The sequence below is a fragment of the Uloborus diversus genome, chromosome 9 (genome assembly GCF_026930045.1).
Source record: "Uloborus diversus isolate 005 chromosome 9, Udiv.v.3.1, whole genome shotgun sequence".
Classification (NCBI taxonomy): Eukaryota; Metazoa; Arthropoda; class Arachnida; order Araneae; family Uloboridae; genus Uloborus; species Uloborus diversus.
The window spans coordinates 26,559,585-26,579,532 of record NC_072739.1 but is presented as its reverse complement, the minus strand read 5'-3'; the positions used below and the strand labels follow the sequence as shown (position 1 = coordinate 26,579,532).

At 31.2% G+C, this 19,948-nt stretch overlaps 1 protein-coding gene across 1 annotated transcript in view; it reads right to left on the bottom strand.

Annotated features, from left to right (window-relative positions):
• The window catches only part of LOC129229483 (protein Gawky-like), a 54,816-nt gene that overhangs the window by 20,668 nt on the left and 14,200 nt on the right, over positions 1 to 19,948 (bottom strand). The window contains exons 3-8 of the mRNA XM_054863798.1: positions 15,217 to 15,598; positions 13,253 to 13,309; positions 12,319 to 12,992; positions 5,930 to 6,004; positions 3,631 to 3,688; positions 3,215 to 3,444 (exon numbers count right to left, since the gene is read on the bottom strand). Of these exons, the coding sequence (XP_054719773.1) occupies positions 3,215 to 3,444; positions 3,631 to 3,688; positions 5,930 to 6,004; positions 12,319 to 12,992; positions 13,253 to 13,309; positions 15,217 to 15,598 (1,476 nt within the window). The remainder of the gene's footprint in view (positions 1 to 3,214; positions 3,445 to 3,630; positions 3,689 to 5,929; positions 6,005 to 12,318; positions 12,993 to 13,252; positions 13,310 to 15,216; positions 15,599 to 19,948) is intronic.

Genomic DNA, 19,948 nt, shown 5'->3' with positions numbered 1-19,948 from the left:
AGTGAAAAATAATTTTATTCTTTAAACACCATCGATAATGCTTTTAAACATAATTTTTGAAGTTGGCGCAAAAACGATAGATAAAATCATTCACAGCCATAACTCAAATACAACTGTAAATTTAACCAGGACCAGTTTTTTCACTATCACATACATTATGCATTGATGACAGCATATTTGAATACCGATATAAATGTTTCGTTCGTGATTTTGGAAGCTTTTCTGAAAAAAATATGAACGAAGCATGGTTACACTGGATTTTACGTTTTGTTTTTGCGCCAACTTCAAAAATTATGTTTAAAAGCATTATCGATGGTGTTTAAAGAATAAAATTATTTTTCACTTTTTAGAGCAATTTTGAAGTAGGTTCTATTTTTTTTTCAAAATTTTTTTATTCTCAATTCAAGTAGTTTAAACAGAACAGGAGGACCCAAATACAAAGAATCTAACAAAAGGATACTTTCAATGATTCGAAAATGAAACTTTCAAAGCTTTTTTATTGTTCAACAGTGCCCCCTCCCCCTCAGTTCCTGAGTGGTTGGAATTCCTAGAAAATTTGCTCTTTGTACATAGTTTCCTCTGGGCATATTTCCCAAGATTTGGAAGACAATATGACTGCCGACTTAAGAAAAAAAAAAGCGATTTTTTCCCTCAAGTTATATTAGTGATAAAGATCACTGGGGATCAAATGCAAAAAAAACAGCATAGTCGGAATTCGAGATATACAGATTTTTGGGGAAATTCTTTCGAGCAAGATGTTGGAGGAAAAACATTAAATTTATGTTACAAATGCAGGGAAATTAAAAAATTTCGACCCAGAGAGATAAGAGATTTTGAGATGGGCAGGTTTGAGATAAACAAGTTTGACTGCACTTACAAATGTTTAGTGTTTCCCTCTCAGAAGATGGGAAACATGTAATTGAATATTTTTTAATAAAATTTTTAATGTGTTTTTCTTGCCCTGGTGAAAGGTATTAAGGCACATTTCCTTAAGAATATCCCCTCTTTTACTTGATCCAATAAAAATAATTTCTTATGCTCAATAATTTCAATCAAATTTTTAAGAAAAATAAATTGTGACACGATTTTTATTCAAAAGTTCAGGAATGAAATAAAGGAGCATATATTTCAAAGCTTAGATTTTAAATATTTAAGCTACAAATACTGTAAAAGTGAAAGATGGGTGCAAGAGGGAGCTCAATAATATTTTGTTATTTTAGTCCATAAACTAAACAAAATGCTAGCATATTTAGGCTTGGTTACTAACTCTTTCTTCTAAGTCTTCTATTCCCATCCAGGCGTGCCCACCAGGGAGGGAAGACGGGAGGTCATGATGCAAACTGCTATTGAAATTTTTAGGGGGTTTTTTATGGGGGTATTTTTTTCTTTAAGGGAGGGCTCTTGTTCTTTAGGGCGGTCTTCATGGTATTGGGTGGGCAGTGCTCCATTGTTCTTGGGGAGGATGGGCACCCCTGCTCCCCATAATCTTATTTGCTGTGCTATCATACGGGCGCAATGATTTCTTATTAGTGGCACCTGCATGGCGTTGCCCATAGTAGAAAATTAAAAGGTCTTTTCGTTCACTTGTATATTTACCAAAAATGTATGATGAATTTCTCGCCAACTGGCTCGCCCATGTTATGGTTCCACGTCACCATAACTTGGTAATTTACTCGTCCATCTTACGATAATTTTGCTCGGGAAAATGTTCTTAAAATTGGAATAGAAAAAGAACAAATCGAATTTTCGAAAAAATTGCTTCTATGTGTACACCTTATGCTACAAACTAATTCTGTGCCAAATTTCAAGAAAATCAGCCGACCGGTCTAGGCGCTATGCACATCACAGAGATCCTGACAGACAGTTTCAGAGAGATTTTCAGCTTTATTATTAGTAAAGATCTACAACTAGCCTACATTTTTAATGCAATTTCAGCAAAACAGACACTTGGACATTGAATTCTGTAGAACATGTACAAAAAATGTCCTAACAGTTGCCAAAATGCTATATTCCCCACTTTTTTTAAAGTCCTTTATGCCTTTTCCCATCAACAGGTCTGGAGTCATGACATTAGCAGCACTTGATATGGGGGGGGGGGGATGTTATTTCCTAAAAAAGTCATTGCCTCTAAAAAGTGCAAAGAATGCTCGGTACTTTGTGTTGTGTGAGCTGGTCTGAATTGTCTCAACAAGAATTTGAAAAATAAAAGCTATTGTCAAGTGCATTTCACAATCAAATATTTTAGTTTGAACTTTGATTTTACAACTATGAATTGGAAACACTTATAAGGAATAAAAACTCCCTTTATCAAACATCTATAAATGCGGGTAATGGCAGAATTCGACATTTTCTACTTGCTTTCCCCTTATATGTCGTTTATCATTGAGAGTTAACACATAAAATAAGGTGATGTTGCTGAATTTAACAAAACATTCATTAGATATTAGGGCCTTTCCATTTTGTATGTACTAAAACAATGAACATTTGTTAACCTATTGTTTCTTTATGAAAAAAAAATATAAATAAATAACAAAAAACTGGAGGAGAAAATCAATGCATTAGGGATTATATAAACAGAGTTCAAATCAGAATTATCAGAAAGAGAAAATGAATATGAAGGAGAAATCAAATTTAAGTCTACAGACTTGGAGCATAAAAACATATCTACATAGACATTTAACGAAAACAGATATTTTATGTAACCCAGCTCTAGCTACTTAAATATACTCTCAACTATATTATTCTAAAATTAAAACAAAAATTAATGCTTTATGATACTTTAGTTATAAACATCAGAAAAGTAATTTGTTCCAATGAAAGTAATAAGAGATTTTCAGGATGAGTGGTCGCAGTTTCAATTCAAAAAAGGCACCTATAAGTACATTCCCAGAAAAAAAAGAACAGTAGCGTCCCAGGTTTCCGCCCTCTGATTATCCGCTGTACTAGCTATAATTATATTTATTCAATTGATTAATCTAAAAAAAATGCTGAAAAATAGTTGTCCGATAGTCTTCAGGTGTCAGCGAGTGTATGTGTAAGCTGATAGCTTGTGCAGGTCAGTGAGTATATGTTATCTCTTACTTATGAATATCCTTGACTAGGGAAATTCCATTAAGTTGATAATGAAAAACAAATCAATGCCAATAATTAATTTGTAAGTTTACTTCAATAATTAAACAATCTGTTAAAAAATCAAATGAAAAGAAAAGTTTACCTTATTTTGACAGTTTTGAGCAACATTAAAAACTGTAGGGAACACATTCAACCCAGGAAAATCACCACTTCCATACAAATTGCCAGGAGGTAATGAACCATCCACGGAATGTTCTGAGAAATTTATATCATCAATATTACCATGGTGAACACGTAATTGGTTTAGGTTCATTGCAGCCAAATTATCAGTGTCTAACATAGGGCCATCTTTGTTCAATGCGAGGAGTTCAACTATTGAGAGAATACCAAATGATTTACAAGTTTAAACTCATAAAGTAATAATTGATAACAATTTGTCTTAATTTCTCATCCTTAAAAAATTGAATTAATGAATACTTCATATTGTTTCATATATTTGTTTTTCTAATTATATCAAATTAATCTAATGAATATTTTATCACTTAAAAAAATACATACGCATTGCATCATTAAAATTCATATTATTCCTCCGTAGCGCATTTTCTATATCGTCTTTCTGTAATACAATTTTAAATTAGAAATGAATAAAAGTAAAGGTTTATAATGCATCAGTAGTATATATATTTTAAGTTTACAATGTCTTTTTATTTATTTATTTTTTAAGTTGACATATGTAACTAAATAGGGGAAAAAGTTATTTCAGTAACCTACATAAAAATGTTTAGGGTCAAAAACTTGATATAAACTAGATAACAGGGTTGGGTTTTGGACTGTCCAAAACTGGTTTAGGACAGGTGGTTTTTACCGTCCAAATCTACGCTAAAGCTAAAGCGGTGTACTCTAATCAATTCGTATTTACTGCAATATTAGTAATGCATAAATATAGTATTCATGAGGTTTAATTAATGAGTATTGGATAATATATTTCTGCAAAGTATTTTACTAAAAAAAATGCCAATAACTATTACATAAAAACTTCCTTATACAACAGTTGATAGAGTTACGAAAGGAAATTCACAACACTACCAAGACAGCCAATTTCAGTTCCATTTATAACTTAAAGGAACGTTATTAAATATGCAATATTTACGTGCAAAAAAAAAAAAAATTTAAATGGTTTTTGCAAATAAATTTTACATGATGTTTTAACAAAAATTGTTCTTTAAATCATAGATTAAAGAACAAGACATTGATGATTAAACACTTATGTTATAAAACTTGTGCTATTCTTTTTTTTAGTTCATATTTTTAATATAGTACATTCTGTAACTAAAAAATTGTAATTTATTGCATTAAAATCAATTTTTGCACTATATTTTGTACATTTTCTGTTGCACACATGCATAAATGTCAAAAAATTTGGTTTATGGAAAGAAAAAAACTCCTGCATACAAATTGAAATTATTAATGAAGAATTCAATTTTTACATAACTAGATTAAAATCAGCTGCATAAATAAGGTCCATATATATTTATACTTGAATGTTCACATAAAATAAATATATTAAATAGTCAAAAAATAAATAAATAAATAAAATAAATAAATAATTTTGACACTTTTTTTCTGATTTCATATTTTGTTTTAAAATATAGTTTCTCAAAAAGTAGTTTTGGACACTTTTGGACAGAAGGGTTCTGAACAGTATGGTAAAAACCTTCATTTTCACGCATGCATAAACATAGGGAAATTTGGTTACTAATATCAAAATAATAATAAGAACTAAATAAACTTATGCATACAAATTGATTTTTATCAAGAATTCAACTTCTATGGAACTAGAAATAAATCAGCTGCATAAAAAACTTGAATGTTTTCATTGAATTAATGTTCAATAAAAAACATTAATTTGATAATTTTTATTCTGTTTTGATGTTTTCTCACAGAATATAATTAAGCTAAAAATATAGTTTTGGACACTTTTGGACACTAAGGTTTTGAACGTTTATACGATAGTGTCCAAAACCTTGCCAATCCTGCTAGATAACAATGAAATAAAGATTAAAAAAGAATAATTTTAAAATTTAGCCCTTTCTTTATCAATATTTCTCCCCTGAGGTAAAAAGTTCCAGGGCAGGGTAAGCATTCAGTGAGACATGTGGTTCATTCATAAATTCAAGCAGGATACATTTCCCAGTGGTACTAAAAGAGCGACTAATAATACAATGAAATGTTAAGTAGTTTTTTCAATAGGATAGATTTTGTAGAGTTGTTTGAAATTTTCTGTGGGACATATACGTTCTGACTCCAGCAGATAGTGGTAAAAAATTTAAAAATTGACCAACCTTGAAGTGATTAATACAAGTATGTTTGAATTAGAAAGTTTTTTCTTCTTATCATGTAAAAAAATAATAAATAGAATAAAAAATAAAAGTGATTAGGTGACACTCTTGTAAAAAATCAGCCTAATAGTTAAAACTAAGATTAGGAATTTAAAATAAATTCATCAACTAAATAAAGCAGTAGAAATGACTTCATGCATAAAAGCATGGCATTTAACAAATTTGTTTACATGCAATATAAAAGAAAATCAATAATATGAAAACATCATTAGATGTAAGATAATATATAAACTCAACTAATTTTAAATTCAATTTTCTTTGACACATTTAATACATGAAACTGCATTTCAAAAATTAAGTTCTAAAATTTAATTAAATTCAAGATATAATTGCATTTCAATATTTTAAAATGGAGAAAAAATGATAACACTATTTCTTTCTTTTTTTTTTTTAAAGGGGTGCAAACAATTTTTTGATTTAAGAGTAAAGTAAAAAGAAATAATAATAATAAATCATACCTTAAAATTCATCTCTGCTAACAAACGAAACTGTTTACTAGCCCAGATCAAATCTTTGGTCAAAGGTTTCCCTCCCTGGAAAACAAAATCCAACTACTTCTTTAAAAATACAAAGTGTTAGAGGATTTAAAATTACAAAGCATTGAAAAGTTTACAAATACATGTAACAAATATACAAGCACATAACCAGGGCAATCAAGAGTTTAACCCGATTCTGTGCAAAAACACTGACATGTTGAACTGACTGATTGCATGATTTTAAAATTCATTAAATGATTCATTTAGAAGGAAATTATAATTGTTTACAAACTTTTCATAAAATTCTGAGTTCTTTTAACAAACTCATCACAAAGTTGAAGTTTACAAACATAACCAGTCATCATTGCAATAGAACACATTTTTTATAGAGATTTTGACTCAATTTAATTACAATTAACATTATATTTTTATTATTAACATTAGCAACTGTTTACTTAAAGCCAAATTTCACAAAATAAGATCTTTTTATGCAAAATGTAAAAAGAGGGACTCAAAAAGAAAACAGTTTATTAATGACTGAAACACATGTGTTTGAAAATGTCACATAACAGGGTTCATACACTTGTGGTTAAAAAAACAAAATTTCCCCGACTTTTCCAGGTAGTTTTTTTTAGAAAATTCCAGGTTAATCCTTTCATTCAATTTCAGGCTACTTGTTTCATTCAAAATTAAGTTTAAATTACAATATTTTCAAAATAATTAAAATTGTAGTAGTAGCCAATGCGAAACTGAAACTTTTCCCCTTTGATTTATATTTAACTAGTGGCACCCACACGGCTTCGCCCGTAATAGAAAAATTAAAGGTCTTTTGGTTCGCTTGTATATATTTACAAATAATGTATGGTGAATTTTCTCGACAATTGGCTTGTACCGACGTTACAGTTCCACGTTATGATAATTTCGTATCTCACCCATTGGCTTGCGCCCATGGTACGATTCCACGTTATGATAATTTCGTAATTTATGATAGTTTTTTTTTCTTAAAATTTGAATTAAAAAAAACCACATCGAATTTTCGAAAAATCGCTTCGAGGTGCACATCCCCATGCTACATACTAACTTTGTGCCAAATTTCATGAAAATCGGCCGAACGGTTTAGGCGCTATGCGCGTCACAGACATCCTACAGATATCCTACAGACATCCTCCGGACAGAGAAACTTTCTGCTTTATTATTAGTAAAGAAGAGGAAATTTTTTCTTTTATGTCTCAAAATTTGTTGTATTTTTATTTATTTATTATTATTTTTTTTTAATATTTTGTCCAAAATTGTTTTCATTTGTTTACTACCTATCAAAAACAAAGTACTTTCAACTTATTTTAACGTTTATAGATTAAATTAATATTAAGAGTTTTGCTGTAATTGGGCAGTAATATTTTAGCATACGCTTTTGGTTTACAATACTTCTTTTTATTTTCATATTAGTAAATAACACAAAACAAGGGCGGTAACTTACTGCAAAAAATCATTAGTTTTTTTTCTTTCGCATATTAAGCATATTAATGGGTGCTTACATTAAAATTACTCTTTTCTAGAAAATAATTTTAAAAAATTCATAACTTCTTGAACATTTTAGATTATTTTCAGTAGTTTACATTGAGAAAAATATGCAATTCTGCTTTTGGAAATTTACGTCTACTTCCATCTTGCAATTGACCAAGTATGGCGACTAAATGAAAAATTTAAGATAAGTAAGATTTCTGTACTTGCAGCATAAAAGTAGTTATAAATAAACAATAATCCTGGAAAAACTACAATTAAGACAAAACAGACAGTTTTTAGCACAAAAGCATCTAAATCCATTAGAATAAAAAAAGGTTTTTTTCAGATAAAATTTTGCATTTTCCAGAAAATAATTACGAATTATCCACAAAAAAAGGGGGAGGGCACATTTTGCATTGGTTTCAAAGTTTGCATTGCAATAAACATCCAATGCCATTTTCCGAAACCTAGGACTTGAAAGTAGTGTACTTCCATCTTGGGAACGACCAAATATGGCAGCTGTGCCAAAAATTAAGAAATAATTTTTTGAATTTGTAGCATGAAAACAATTTAAAAATGATAAATCTTCATGAAACTACAAAGTCAGTTGAAAAGTTTTTAGCCCATTTGCGTCCAAGGCAATGAAGATAAGAGTAAGTTTTAAGAACAAAACTTTTCATTTCTCAAGAAATTACATATTTAAAAATTAAAAATAAAAAAATCAAAACACTTTGCAGCACATTTTGCAAAACTTTCATTAATTTGCAGTTAAAGAAAACATCCAATTCTGCTATGTTTTGGCAAACTTGGGCTTTTAAGCATCTTGTCTACTTCCATCTAATGAATGATCAAAGATGGCGATTACGTTTCACAAGTTACTGAAAAGAGTTTTCTATCAAAAACCGCTTTCTTCGATCCACCCTCCCAATCTCGGGCATGTGCTTCTGAAGCAGTAAACTGTCTTCTCCCCTGTTGAGCTTGTGCATAATTCCTGTTCACCAGAGGAATTTTTTTCTTGGGAACTATTGAGGGGCAAAAATGGCGGCTACAGAAGTTTTTTTTGCGTCACCACTTTTTTAATGACAGCGTCCATTTTATATCAAAATTTCAAATTTTTTTCAAGAAACATTGACAAAAACGAAGATTAGATGTCATAATACAAAATTCCCGGGGAAAAAATTGGGAAAAATTTTTTTTTGGGCAAAATTGGAAAATTCCGAGACTTTTCCCTGACATTTTTAACTATACCATTTTCCCTGACAATTCCAGGTTTTTCCGGAGCGTACGAACCCTGCATAATAGCAACATTTAAGTCCAAAAGTTTTTATGCTTATATCCTAGCATAAGACTTTCACCGGTTTCAAAAACAAAGACTGAAGACATTGTAATCTTGGCTTTGAAAACAAAGATATGAAGTTGGGAGTATTTTTAACTCTCACGGAAGTGCTACATATGAGTTTTTAAAGTCACCTCCTACACACAGTAGCACCTAAATTTCCAATTTAGGAACAAAAACTCAGATAATAGTTATTTCTTTTACTTTGTATATCTGTTTACGAAACATTATTCAGCACAAGCAGTAACTATTAATGTATCAGGGTGGCGACAGGAACTGGAAAAAAAAGTTCCCTGACTTTTCCCTGATTAAGTTCACCGAATTTCCCTGATTTACGTTACCAATGATAATGGTTTCCTTTCTTTGCCCTACCTGAAAAGCATTGCATATTAAATAAAATGCAGTGTTTGAAACGGTTTAAGCTGTTAATTAAAAATATTTTTTGAAAAGATGCTCCTTTTTTTTGGTAAAAATAGTATATTAAATAATTGACAGAGAAATATAGTAGGAAATCCAAAACAAACACTTTACTTCCAGGAACCAGTTAACATAAAAATCCTAAGAAATTGTTAAAACCACTTTTAAAGACACATCTAATCATGATAAAACTAAAAAATTTAAATGGAAATAATATCTTAAACTGAATTTTCAAGAAGTATAATTGTTGCAGCAAGAATAACAAGTGATAGTTAAAGTATAGAAGTAATGTAGTTTTGCATAAGTAAATAATACTGCCATAGGGGGTGCAGGTAAATGGCAGTATCTGAAGAAATTAGTTTTCGAATCATTTGAAGAAATGTGTGGTATATTCAGTACTAATATTAGGAAAATGTTGGAATTAGACATTTTTTTCGCGCCTCTTTTTCAGCGGAAACCAAATAAGCGAATATGTATAATAAAGATAAAAGTACAATATGAAAAAATGCAAAAAAAAAAATGAAAAATGTGCAGTTACTGTCCTTTACCTACACACGGCAGAATAGACATATTTATGTAAAACAAATTAAAATCTTTCGACAATTAGTCTCATTGAGCTATTTATTCTCTAATCAAGAACTTAGGTTTTAATGAATGAATACAGCATTTTAACTATTAAAAATAATAAAAATATTTACTTATGTACACAACAATTGCAAATGATTTCGTCAATTGTCGAAAAAAAAAAAAAACCTTAGATTACCATAGTAACAAACAACATTGAAATGCAAAAACAATTATTAATTTCAAAATGTAGGTGTATATGGTTTTAAAATAAAAGAGTTTTAAAGTCTGAAAAAGAAAAAAAACCTTTGTGTAATCTGAAATGACAGCGAATAATACCATGGCAAAAAAGGGGGGAAAAAAAACAAATTTGATTTTTAGTCAAAATTCAATGTTAGCAATTAAATGAAAAAATGCCAAAGTGATAACTTTTAAGATTTTTTCAGCATTAATTTAAAAAGATTTTTTCTTGAAATCGTGATAACAGTATGCTAATTACTTCAAGACAGTGAGTAAAGGCAAGGGAGCAAAGTCATTGATGACAGCTTCCTCTTTTCCTGTAGGCTTGTTTATTATACGTAGCATGGAATGCATAGAAAGAAAATTCAAGCTAGGTAAAATAAACAACTTTACAGGCACAGAAGCAATCTTAGGAAGTTCATCCTAAGATTGATTACTTTGACCTTGAGGAAAAGGGATGCACAAATATGCGGCACTGTATAATCACACCTCATTAATTTTACTGTTTTAAAACAAATAATTGGCGGAAAATTTGCAGGGAATCAAAGTGCTTCATTTTGCAAGGGGAAATTTTTTTTTTCTTCACTTGATCAATTTTCCCTGAATTTTTGTTATTTTTTTTCAAAATTCCCTGATTTTTCCCTGAGTGATAAAGTTCCCCGACTTTTCCCTGATTTCCCTGATCTGTCGCCACCCTGTGTATGTATTCATTGTTTAGATATTAGTAAATCAATTGTATAACTAAAACAAGCCATACTTGAAAAATAAAATTATTACCAAGTGTTTGTGACAAACAGGAGTGCCCCCCTAAGAGCAAAGGCGCACCCCATCCTAATTATTGCGAAGTGCGCCAGGCATCCCTGGTGACATCTCAAAATACTTAGGAGTAAATAATGTGAGTCTAATTCATGTCTTAGTGTTTCTACGGAGAAAGTTATTTTGTACATAATTCATCAAAATCTTAAGAAAAACATGATTAAGCTGTCAAATTTGCATCAATATCACCATTCATGTACTCTAAAAACCAGCCTTAGCAAAATTTTATGCTTTTTTTTCCTGTTTCTTTGCTGCCGCTAAAAATCCTAAGCCTTTTAGTTTTTTTTTCATCCCCCCTCCCCTTTTTAGTCCCAATCGCTGTCTCCGCAAGATGCGAATGCGTAACATTTTTCAGAAATCTTTCCACCAGGAAACAATTTTGTGTTTAGAAATGTAAATGACTCAATCTAGCATATTACATAAAATGAGATGAAAAGTATTTACAGCACTTATCGCTTACTACAGTGCATAGAAAAAAAACTTTCTTAAATTGACCACTTTAACAAGAACAATTTTTTTTAATTTATTCTTTTGTAAGTTTCTGTTGTAAGTAAAACTAAAAAATTCATTAAAAACCTCAGTTTCAGGAATTTATGTTTGATCATTGAGTAATTACTTCCATTCTAACATTTAAGAAACAGAAACAAATCACGAAAAAAACATTTTTTTTACATAAAGCTATAATCTTCTAAAATGTAAATATTCCCATACGTAACACAAGATCAGTCAAACACACGTACATAAAGAAAAAAAACTGCCTTTTTCGGGCCAAGCTCTTAAATAGTTACATGTTTTATTGCATAAAAAACATCAATGAAGTTCTTCTCCTGAAGCATATATTACTTAACCAAACCTAAAAATACTATAAACATTCAAATTTAAGTACCAAATTTTCCTCAAACAGTTCTTTTTTTGAAGCTCTTGAAAGAAAATTAAATGTGCAAAGATGTTGCTAATACCAGTTTACTTGTTAAGAGCTGCTTCCACTTGATTTATTACTAATAATAGTTGTACAAATGGTTTAACTGTATGCTACATATACTTTCAAGAAAAGCTTGTACTTTCAAACTAAAATTTTACTGAAAAATGAAAAAAAAAAATTTTATTTGCATGGTAACAAAACTTAATAAAGTGTTGACAAGAAAAAACTTAGATTCTACAAAAGGGTTCAAAGACTACACGAAGAGAGAAACATAAGCATTTGAAGGGCTCGGGGCAAAAATGTGGCAAGCTACAAAAGTGACTTTTTGATCAAAATTTTTGTTTCTCATAACTAAAATTGAACTAAACATGACAATGGATTATGTCATTCGGAGAAAAACATATCCGGTTTTAGTATTGCAGAACATAGAATGTGTAATACCTTTGAAAAATTCGACAAATATTTTTCACCTGTTGGAAAATGGCCTACTGAAAAGTTTACACCATGTGGTATATCACATTTTTGCCTGAGCAATTCATTTGCACAAGCATACACATAAGCTTTAATAATTACCTGTTTCAGAGGACCACCCCAAGAACTAGTATCAACTTGTCCATCTGCCCAATTGCAACTTGAGTTCTTAGTTTTTGCACCCCAGAAAGCTCCCATAGGGTGTCCTGGGTCTCCCCAGTTTCCAAAGGCACTATTTGGTGTATTAGGAGTTCCTGGCACATTTTTGTCTTGAAGAGGGTTATGAATATCATCCCAGATTCTGCGCCCTGAAGGATCTCTGTGGGGGGGAGGGGCATCAGACCAGCTGTGGCCCCCACGGTTCAATGACTGGTTCTTCAACCACGTATTGTCATTTTTGTTCATGTTTGATCCGGCTTGTGGCAGTCTGATCATTCCGGGACCGGCATGAGGGGTGCACGGATTGCCACTCTGGCACATGTTTCCAGGTGGCATAACACAGTTAGGAATATTTTTGGCAGGCATCTCCTTCCAGTGAGACACTTTTCCTTGGTGTACAGGATTACCCCATACAGCAGTCCCATCATCATAGTTTGGTCCCCCTCCTCCTCCTCCCCCAGTCGGGCAAGGGGCGACAGGAGGAGCTGTTTCTTCCCATCCCGATGGTGGAATTTTTTTGTTGCCACCAGCAACAGGAGACCAGTTCCCGAATGTACGGGTCGGTTTGGCGGAAGAGTCATAATATAGATCTGGAAGATCAGGAACACCCATGTCATCTGAAATGAAGCATTAAAATTAGTATATCTGAAAAAAAAAAAAAATCAATAAAAATGCAGAGCTGAAAATATCCACTCACCACAGAGTTATGAAAATTAATAAAATATTATTTTTGTTTTTATTTTCAAAATAAATTAAAATTTTACAAGAATAAGGTCAAACATTTTATAGCAAAGTTATTGATAGGAATGTATATATACATTATTTATATCAATATGCACTTCACAATAACCCCTTTCTCTTTAAAATAATTTCTTACCTATATTTTTATCTTCATTCGTCAGAGGTAAATGAGGTAAACCTATTTGCAAGGCAGCTGTAAATTAAAAGAAAAATACATAATTAAAAATTGTTAACAAAATACATCTGAAGCAAAATTCTTGAACTAATTTAACAAACATAACCATTAAAGTACACAAACAGATGTGGGATGATATGTTCTGTCAATGTATCACACATTATTTGTTGACCAAAAATAGGATAAAAATTTGTCAAGGGCTGTCCAACTTTTTCCAGTAATTCTAGAGCAATGACTTATAAAATATGAGAAAATTTTGGGGTTTTTAGAGAGCAACACGAAGGCTAAAAAATTATTAATAATATTTTAGAATACTACTATAAGAAATAAAAAACATATTACATGAATAAAAAACCTATACTTTTTTTTCTTCAATTTGATGAAATTACAAAAAAAAAAGATTAGTAAAACTCTTAAAATTTTCAACTTCATTACAGATTAGAAATGAAGACCTTTGTGCTAAAAATATACTCTTTTATAACAGAAATATTACAAAATGTACAGTACATGCTTTTATTCATTGCAGGTAATCAAAATAATGTATGTTTACAATGTACTTAAGGAATTTTTGCACTGAATTTGCAACACAAATTACTGTTTATGACTGGATATGGAGAGGAGTTAATTCAATGAGCGAAGTTGAAAATTTCCCTTATATATGCTGAGTTAGCAAGTTGCTCTGCAGATTCCAGAATAGTTGGCAACCATGATATTGGTCAGAATTGTAAAGAATTTCTCTTCTTTGTTCAAATTAAATTTTAGAACACTTTTTATATTATAAGCAGTTTATATTGTTCTGTTAAAGCTTATCTCTTAATTATTTACATGAATGCACTACATACTATAACTTTCAATAATACAGAGAAAATTTCTTAGGTATCAGTATTGCAAAAAAATATTTCCATTATCTTAAAGATTCCTTTTAGTGTTGCATCAGGACATTTACAAGTTTACTTATGCTGATATTAAAAGGTTGAGGATCAAAGGATTGCACCATGATTTAAGTTCCAGTAGCTCTCTTTTTATTTATTTTTTATTTAGGAGGAGGGATGGGGATTTTCAAAGAAACCAATGAGCTTCCGCTTATATGACAGAACTTAGCAAAACTGGGATCAGGGTCAAGGGTAACAGTCAGGGTTGCCAGACGTCCCGGATTTCAAGGGACAGTCCCGTATTTTGAAAAATTGTCCCGCGTCCCGGGGAACTTCCATACGGGACGGATAAAATCCCGTATTCTAGCTAATCACAATATTTTACAAAACTAGGCATTATTTTAAGGAAAAAAATTTAGTAAAACAAAAAATGTGAAAAAAAAGAGTAAAAAGAAAATCATGTGGCAGCAAACGCACAAATTATTTTCGTTTCAGTTTGTTTTTTGCTTTGGCATGGGCGGCAGACCAATGATTACTTCCCCTTTGCTCATTGACTAATGTTGGAAATATACCCCTGCGCATGCGTCAGCAATCGCAATGAAAACGATTTTTATACTTTGATCGGCGACATTTTGTAAAGTTTAGTGCTTTGATACGATTGAATTTCTCAAATTTTTCATAAAAAAACATTCTATGCCGGAAATCACCCCTTAAAAATACACCATATCCAGTAATTGCCCTCAACCTCAAAAAATATCCCCCCCCCCCCCGCTTTCACTCGTAGAAGGCTGTCCCGTATTTGCTGTTCTGAAATCTGGCAACCCTGGCAACAGTCTACTTCAGAGTGGAGTTTTTTTTTTATTGAGTATGAGTAACAAAATAAGCCAAGTATGCTGAGGAGGGGAAAATTAAAGGAGTTTTCATCAAGTTAAAGATTAAAATTAAGGAGTTTTAACTGCTTTTAAAGAAAAAAAAAGAAATATTAGCACAGAGCCTACATTGCCATAATGATAGACATTTAAATTTTAAAACAATTATGTAAAACAGACTCACGTGGTTCACCACCCCAATTAGGTGGGTTAATAGAATTATTTTGATTGCCCCAGTTTTGTTTTTCTACAGGATTGGATGAGCCCCAAACTGATGAATTGCTTTCTCCTCCCCAGGTGGCACCACTGGCTTGTGGCACTCCAGTCCACAAGTTAGTAGTATCTTCCTCTTCACCCCAGGTCCCCCCAATATGAGTTGAGGGGGTGTGACCCCATGGTTCACGCATTTGCGTTGGTGCCTTAGCACTAGAGCTCTTGATGTGATGTCTAATATTGTTTTCCCATATTTCAGTCCCAGTACTGGTAGAGCTTGTCCATGTACTCCCTTCTTTGGGGCTGCAATGAGGGGAAGAAGGCACATCCCAACTTGTGTCTTGATTGATTCCCTAGCAAGACAGATACAAAAAGGTTATGGTCAAACTACAAAAATTTAGAATCACAAGACAAGAATAACACATTTTGCACACAAATTTGCAATGTTTCTTTTTATCTGGTAAATGAGTTTTGTGGAAAAAAGTAACATTAAAATTAATAGCACTCATTACTTCACATATTTCTTACACTTTTTATTTAAACAAAAAAAAAAAAAAAAAAAACTTAGCTTTAATTTCACAATTCTTCAAAGCATGAAAAACTATTTTTTAAAAAATAAGTGGTATATGCCGACTAATAATAAAAGCGGAAAGTCTCTCTATCTGGATCTCTGTGACGCGAATAGCACCTTGACCGTTGGGCAGATTTTCATGAAATTTGGCAAAAAAAAATTTGTTAGTAGCATGGGGTGTGCACTTCAAAGCGATTTTTTTCAAAATTTGATTTTGTTCCTTTTCTATTCCAATTTTAAGAACATTTTACCGAGTAAATTATCATTGTGGATGAGTGCATTACCAAATTATCATAATGTGGAACTATAACATGGGCGAGCCATTTAAAATAGCGAATTGGAGAGAAATTAATCATCCATTATTTGTAAATATACAGGCTAGCCAAATGACCTTTTAATTTTCTACTACTGGCAAAGCCGTGCGAGTACCGCTAGTCATTTTATAAAATGAGTAAGTGTTAAAGATCTCATTTTTATATTATATTTTTTGATCTTTAACACTCCATAAATGTAACTAGATGGCAGCACCAGCTTGCGTGTGTTGTGTATTACATAACGGAAAGATGATGATCTAAAATGACGTCAGGAATAGGGTGTGGAAAACTGTCAGAATTGAATGCGTGATATCCGATCGGATAATTTGAGCTGTAGCGTCACCTTGCCATTTTGTTTGCTGAGCTGATTTATCTGTTCAGTTGGCGGTTGAACTTTTTACATTCAAGATGCTCTCAAGAAAGCGTCCTTCCCAAAAATTGTGCAAAAATGGCTGGAGCCGACATAGGAGAAAAAGAAAAAAATATACTGTGATACTATAAAATATTACGGTAACAGTGTTTATTCATAAATGAAATTTACCCAAGAAATTTATCGTAAGCAAGAACTGCATTATGTAATATATTGTCATCTCCAATCGCATTCCTCCTCATCCTGAAATTTACCGGCTTCAACATGACTCCATGCTCATTTGTTCTGCATTCCGGCTCATTTGGAAGAAAAATTACAACTGAACTGCATTGTGTAATAGGAAAGGAAACACCTATTTCGTTTTTGTTGAACTCAACCAAATGAAGATAAAATGAAAAATATCTCGCGGCTTGTTCAACAAAAATCCCAACGCATTCAGCCGAATCATCAGGAAGTGTGTGCTTCGTAGTTCATAGGAACTAAAAGAAATATTCACCATTTTTTTATCTACAGACTGTTTTCGTGATAAAACTACTGATTACTTCTACTCCGCCACGCAGAAGAGTAAATATGCGTTAATTTATGATGGTGAATTTATTGAGTGAAAAAAGTTGTGATCGTCGCATCTCAACTTCGCGATTTAGAAATGCATTGATATTAATGATTCGAATCTGTTATTAATGAGTTCCTATTATGTGCTAAATGTGAAGATCATGTCAATTATATATCCAAGTTAAAATTTAATAAATTGTTGTAAAATGGTAAGTTATTTGTCTCAGAGTTTCAAATATGATGGTTAATGATTTAATATTTTGATGGGAATTTAGATTCCAAAAATAATTGATGTGTCACAACGCTATGACTATCCACTATACATTCAATTTATTTGGCTAATTTTTAGTACACCTTCCGTCATGTTGTTGTATACACAAATTTTCATCATAATATCACCATAATTTTTTTACAGTAAGAATAACAGGACTGAAAATTTTTGAAAGGAAATTCAGCAATTTTTAGAAACTAAGAATCTTAAAATAACAATACATCTACTTAAAAAGCCATTTTCTTCCTCCTTTGGAAATCTACTTGTTAAATTCCGTTAGCTCATGTGTTTCTTCTTTTACATCCCCCCACCCCCTCCCTACCAATTGCTCCAATGGAAACAAAAGCAGGATATCTTTCAAAAATTTTCAGCTCCGAATATTCCATCTCTGTAACATTAGTTTAAAGAAATGCTTTTTTACATTTTAAATAATTCCTCTATTTTTCGTTTCATACTACTTGGCTAATTCTTTGGTTATTTTAAATCTTCCACTGTTTTTTCTAAATGAACATTTTTACCCAGAGGAAAAGACAATTTCTCATATCTTTATATTGTGGGGGGGAAAAAAAAAACCATTAAAACTATATACTTTCAAAAATAAGTCATGGAGCACTTTTTAGTTCCTGTTTTAAATTTACAATTTCTAATGTGATTAATAAATACTTGTGTACAATAAGATGTTACCCACGAGTATAATAACTTTGTTCTGGTAAACAACTTTTAATTAGCTACATCTGGGAAGTTCTCAAAAAGTGGGAACAAACACAGACCTCAACTTTGAAGCTTCAACACCAAATAACTTCAATTTTAATTAACTCAAAAATTTTTGAGTTAAATTATAATACTGTATAGAGCCATAAATTTGCCATAAATTTTTGAAAAAATGCTCTTCAAATGCCCTTAAAAAAAATTCTTTGCTAAAAGGCACAATTTTGGACATACCAAAACGTTAACTGAGCAAATGTACCATTAAAAAAAATTTTTTTTTAATTATTTTCATACGTTTCAAAAAAAAAAAAAAATTAAAGGCATGAATCTTACACTGAATAATTTTTTGTTAATATTTTACACAAATAACAAAAGTAAACACAGATTATTTACTTTGTAAACGATTTTAGAAAAAAGTAAGTTCGAAATTTGATGCATGTCCAAAAGTTATGATCTTTACAATGCTATTTTTTGATAACTAAGTATATGATGTTTTCATTTTAAAGATATTTATCGATCCTCAGAATCAATTTTTAAATTGTTTAAAAGTGTTTTCATAAGCTTTTATGCAGTATCTTAGAAGAAAAGTAATTTTTCTTAAACATACATGCGAGATGTCCAAATGGTGTTACGATCTTGACGCCGATAATTCTGTCCGTTTATTCATAATTTTTAGATGATCCACTGTCTTCTAACCTCAATAAAAAAGGTTATTATAATGTTATCTTCTTTAATCCATCGGTATTTTGCATAATTAATACGTTACACATTGAACAATACATAAATTACAGTGGAAACATGGCTGGTTATGATCGCAACAAAAGCCATTTTGTGCTAAATTCGCCAAGCAAACCTCCGTTGGCGACAACACAGTATACGATAAGCTAAAGGTTACCAGAGGGGAATTCCAGTTTGACAAATGTAGTTTATCGTCAGCTGCACCAGTTTTGGCAACGTTATCACCTGCACTAGCATTCCCCCCCCCCCCCCCCCCCGCTTTTATTATTTTAGAATTTTTTTTTCTCTTCTTTCTTTTGGCAACATAATTTAACGATCTCCAAATAGAAATACGAATTTCTTTTTTCAATAATTTTTTTTAGACATTGTTTTAATTCTCATGACATTAGAAAAAATATTTATTATTAAAACTGATGATGTCACTTTTTATATTTGTATTATTTTTAATTTGAAGCATTTTTTTACCTTTCATCAACTTCTTCAAAATCATTCCAAAACTTTATTATATATAATGAGCAGTATGTATAGTAGGGTGGGCCGAAATAAGCCAAAAATTTTTTTTTTTTCGAAATCAATTTTTGGATAGCGCGCAAAAGTTGCGTTGTGAGCTAGTTAGCACTCACAAAAAATTTCTTGGATATTAAAAAATATCTAGCCGCCGCTATTTGACACTGAAAAATCGAAAAAAAAGAGAAAAATGAATTTTTGTCGAAATTTTTTTTTAAAAACTAAATTCCAAATATTTTGCTGGAATGCACCGAAAATGTTATATAATAAGCCAGTTCGAACCCATAAAATGTTTCATTGATTTTAATGAACATTTAACCGCACCTTTCCAACATCAAAAATTGGAGAAAAATTAAAAAAATATTGAATTTCTTTAAAAACCAATGTGAAAATTAGTTTTCAAAATTAAATCATAGACTAATTAATTAAATAGCACTATGAATCATAGTAATTATTATCACGCAATAGTATCATACATTTTCTAGAATTACATATAGAGATAGTAAAATTTTGAAAAAGAAATCTTCAAATTTGATTTACAATACCTCATGCATCCCTTGTTATCAAATGATGGAAGTTCTTTCCTAGCTTGAAGTTTGGCACGAATGTATCCATCTCTTGCAGTTGCACCACGAACTTTTATTGCAGCTTCGGTTATTAGTTTCACACAAC